Below are 5000 nucleotides of genomic sequence, written 5' to 3'. Positions count from 1 at the left end.
TGGCACTAGCAACAAGAATATAAATATTGAGAGGGAGCACATCGATGGTCCCATAAAATAAATGGAAAACCCCGTCTTGTCTGTCTGAAAATTCCTATCACTGAGACAAGACGACGTTTGCTTGTTGATGCAAGATCCTTGAGACAAGCAGCTACCTTGTGGTATGAGGATGTTTTTGTCGTTTCTGGCCTGGCAAAAATCAAGATGGGGCTATATACAGCGGCCTGAAATGAAATGAAGAAGCAAAGGAGGACAGAACATAACGATTAGAACTTCCAAGCGGTGGTGAACAGGAGGAGGAACCAAATCACTGAGACATGTAGCATTAAAGCACTGAACGAAATGCAAAGTTCTGTTGCACACACCGTAATGCTCTTCGATGTATGACTATCAAACCGTCTAGTCTAGTTACTCTTGCAAGTTCTGATTCTAACACTGTGACAATACATTACTTATTTCAATTAAGTGTATGACAAGAACTCTGAGAGATTATGAATAAAACTGATGGTTTTACACTAACTGTCATCGAGGTTAAGTCGAATGTAATTTTTGGTATCCAAACATGGTTGAAATGTGGCACTGACGTCAGCCTGTTATAGGATTTTACATAAAGATACTAATGAAGTTAGCAGAGAACTAATACAATTGGCGAGAGGTCATATTGATTTATAACTATGCAATGAATTAAACCGTATAAATTTAAATAGTACGTTGTAGGTATCGTTGAAAAACAGAAGTGAATATGAAAATCTACTTTTTGTTAAGCAAAGGAAAAGGTAATGCTTATGATTAGTATAACACTTGTGTTTAGAAACAAATGTAAACTGCAGGCAATATTTGTAATGGTAGAATAATTGTGAATAGTGATTTCAATTTCCCTAATATTAATTGGGAAATTTCTTTTGTTAACGAAGTGGATATTTTTTCTAGAGGTTCTATGATAATTTATGTGCGATTTCGTTTTCAACATGTTTATGAACCAATAGCATTCCTAATTGTCTTGACCTGATAATTTCATCCAGTGAAACAAATACTAATAACATTAAAACTGTATGTACATTTGGTAAAGCTGATAATTGTGCATTGACATTGGAGTTCCGTGTAAGTATAAGTAGAATGTGTGACAATGATATATACAGATTGTGATTTTAACAAGTCAAATTATGACCGCTATGACTCACTTAAAGATAATAAATAGTCTCTAGTAACAAATGCAAATAATATAATTGTTGCATATGACTACTTTCACTAACACCGAGCAGATGCTATGAGGGTCAATGAAGGATGTAATTATAATAGTCCCTGGTGAAGATATGTATTAAGGAAGAGAAGGAGGAGGAGGAGAAGAAGAAGAAAAACAAGAAGAAGAAGAGGGTGGATATTAGGGATATATTAAATATTTTGTATACCAAGAAAAAAAAGCTAGAATTACTAAGAGAGACTATGAAATTAAGATATCTCTATAAGAGCATATTCCTACGTATTTCATCTATACTTTCATACTTACTCTTACTCTTACTCTTACTCCACTGGTCTTCGGGCCACTTGGTGATCCATAACCGCTTTCAAAGCGTCTCGCCATATCTATACTTTCATAGTAAAACCAAGTCAAAGACAACTACTACTAAGCCTAAAACGTAGGACGAACATTATGTGAATGATAACAAAGAGATTGCTTTTGAGTTTAATTGCTTTTATGAATCTGTAATTTTCAGAGAGACGACAGTTAATCCATTTAGTTGAGTTCATGCATTGCATATGCGGAGATAAGGTATCTGAACTATTTGTATTTGACAATCAAGTGACTAACGTTACTCACGAAGACGTCTTTTTCATATCTGAAGATGTGAGAAATTTGTTATCTCGCCATAGGTTAATTCTTTTGAAAATAATTGTGATGATTATTTTAGAGCGTCCAATTGGTCTTGGTCTGATGTTTTGGATTATACGTGCTATGTGAACGTTTGTATATTATTCCTTATTTTGCTTTATGTGTACGATCCGTGCTTATAATACTTTTGTTGTATATTTTCAAATAATCTATATTATGTGTGCGTTTATAGACAGTTTTATAATATTGTATTATGCTTTTACGTTATTTTCACACACCAATGAATAAATGATTGATCCAATGATTGATTGTGGATGAATAAGTAACTACCAGCAGAAAAAAAATTAAATTACGATTAGACATTTTGAGGATCAGGACATGAAGGTAGATGACTTACAACTCTGAGAGTGAAAGGTTTGTTAAGGTGGTGTAGGTATCTATGAAGTCTGTAAAGGGCAACAATAGAAGAACGGATTTAGATGTAAAGCTCAGTGGGAAGAGGTGTATGAAAAGAAAAGAACTAAAATCTAAAGGTTGAAATAAAGGTTATGAAGGTTGTAGCTTGTTGCCAACATTGAAGTATAGCACATAAACTTCTGTGTTAAAATAAAGAAGAATGGACGCACTGGAGATGAGACTGCATTATAGAATTGGAAGGATTCAGACAAGAATAAAGAGAACAATGATTAACTTAGCTAGAAGCCTGCGTCCGTACAGTGCTAAAAGTGTTTTGTATATATGGAATAGATAAGGAGGTGCAAGTGGTGATAAGGGCTGTCAAAGAGAACAAACACAAGGATGAGGGTTGGAAAAGTACATGAACTGAAAGGCTAACAGCTGTATGACTTCAAGTGGCGAGATGAAATGTGCCCAGTGACCAACAGTATCAACGAGAGAAAATAGAGAGCCTTTGATAAACAGCAACAGAGAAATGCCGTGGTAGCCTCATACTAATACAATATGACAGGGCGATAACCAAACTGAATTGAACTGAATTTCCTTATGAGTAGGAACAATGCAGAAACAGATATGGAATGACTAATTTGTGTCTATTGTTTGTCGGAAACAGATTGACATTTGAAACCTGAATATTGCGTGTTTACTTCCGGGTTTATATAAGTCACTATAGAGTAGAATACACATTCAACTAATCAACATTCACTAAAGCTCTTCCTTCTGCTAATACTATATTTTTTTTTATACCTTTTAATCGGACATTATGCTGCATGCATTTACTGTAGTGAGATTTCAACAACTTGCATTTCAGAATAAAACCTCATTATCCTCGTGATGTGAGTGGTTATTTCCGCTTCAGCACAATTCTTTATCATTGAAAAATCTGAATATAGATTCAAATCCCTGAAATGATTCAGGTCATATACAACTGTATACACATTTATCATCACTGTCAAATCATTGAAAATCTCATTCTGGCTAATGACATATTTTTAGTTAACCAAAATTCATATATACATTCGTTTCTAGAATTAAAGGATAAGGACATCACAAATTTCAAACCCAAATTTTTCTAATTGAGTTTTAGATTATATATAAACAAATAGATTAAATTTGTTTTCCGTCATCCTGGAGTTACATTGCGTTTTTATTTCACCTAAACAAGTCGTCTGCTACAAAAGTTGGGAACAGTGATCGCCATGTTGATGACGTATTACCACATATCTAAAACCAAAGCCACCATTTATAGTACATATGGCGAGCTGTGAATATTCAGTTACGTTACTATTTTTCTCGATTTCCCTCCGTTTTGACCATGTTGAAACGGTCGAGAAAAGTGGAAAGTACTCGATGTGTAGGAAATTGAAACTAAAGAATGTTATTTGTGTATTTGAGTCCCCGAACCCGGTGAGACACAGCTTCTGATGCTCTGTCATATCTCGCACCGGTCATTTCCAGGCCACTGACCAAGAGGTAGCCAAAAAGACACACGGAAAGTAAGTTGAGCATGCTCGTCCAAATCCAAGTCTGATGCCTAAAAGACCAATTTGACATGGGATTAATCTTTATCATCCCCCAAGAGCCAAGTTATACCTAAAATTAGAAAATCAATTTGCCAAAAGAAATAGAAAAAGGGTAAGTGATTTTCTTTTGTACATTTGGTTAAATCAATTTTTCCTTAAAAAACTAGCTAAAAGATATAAAGGTCAATGTGTCATGAATGATATGATAATGATTATAGATGTATAAAGGCCTAAGCCTACCTCCTTGGATTAGTGATTTTTTTTTTTTTTTTTTTTTTTTTTTTTTGCGGTGGACATGTACGCCCAGCCCTATGTTCTGAATATTCTGATGTGAATTTTAATGGGCAGTGCAATTCATATTTCAGATAGTTGATGAGGCACTGAAACCTGCTGAAGAGCCCAATATTTCAGAGCCAGAGGTTGATCCTCAGGCTGCTACTACACCCTATGAGCCTCAACCAGTTCCCCACAACCGTGAAGATGCTGCAGTGAAGACTCAAAAGTAAGAGTAGATGGGCAGAACATCAATTACTTAAGGCGGAATTCGTCCTCTTGTACAATAAGTTGGTAAGTTAATCAGTTAACCCATGTGTTTCTGTTGTAGCTAACTTGACAATTAATTTGGAGGAATAAGAATGATACATCTACATATAGTTTTTAGTTCACAAATTTTTAATTGAATCTGAACACCAGTTTTATCTACATTACTTTTAGGTATTCAAGCTGATCCTGTACAGTGCTCATGCAAAACAGACTCGGGATAAGATGAGTGAGATTGGCAATGATGATGAAGAGAAGTGGATTCAAATTGAGGTTAGGTGAGTGTAATTTCAAAATTATCAGCAATTGCCTGTGTGTACAATCATCCCTGCTATCCAGTCATGACAAATTTACTTACATTTCTGTCTTTTCAGGAACATAAGTGATGACTTAGTGACAGAGAAATGAATAATCTTCCACTTGCCCTGTCTGCAGCTTAGAATCCAACAAGCTAATTAAGAAGAAGGCCACATGCGTCACTTAACTAAACGTGTGTCAACAAAGGATGTGGATCTGCAAGGTGACATTATGCATTCTGCATGTATTATGAATACCTCAGTACTGTATGGAATTTTTGTGTTCATTGGAGACCGACACGAAACATTTAAGTTTGTACCGATAGCTTACACTAAACATTTAAATCATGACAA

The 5000-nt window shown here is 35.1% G+C and overlaps 1 protein-coding gene across 1 annotated transcript in view; it reads left to right on the top strand.

Annotated features, from left to right (window-relative positions):
• The first annotated feature begins 4821 nt into the window (after positions 1–4821).
• The window catches only part of LOC143018682 (uncharacterized), a 50514-nt gene continuing 50335 nt past the window's right edge, over positions 4822–5000 (top strand). The window contains exon 1 of the mRNA XM_076174269.1: positions 4822–4870. Coding sequence (XP_076030384.1) covers positions 4822–4870 — 49 coding nt within the window. The remainder of the gene's footprint in view (positions 4871–5000) is intronic.

The sequence above is a fragment of the Oratosquilla oratoria genome, chromosome 35 (genome assembly GCF_046742065.1).
Source record: "Oratosquilla oratoria isolate Oo_2021 chromosome 35, ASM4674206v1, whole genome shotgun sequence".
In the NCBI taxonomy this organism is placed as follows: domain Eukaryota; kingdom Metazoa; phylum Arthropoda; class Malacostraca; order Stomatopoda; family Squillidae; genus Oratosquilla; species Oratosquilla oratoria.
Note: the sequence above shows the minus strand (reverse complement) of the source record. Positions and strands in the feature narration are given on the sequence as shown.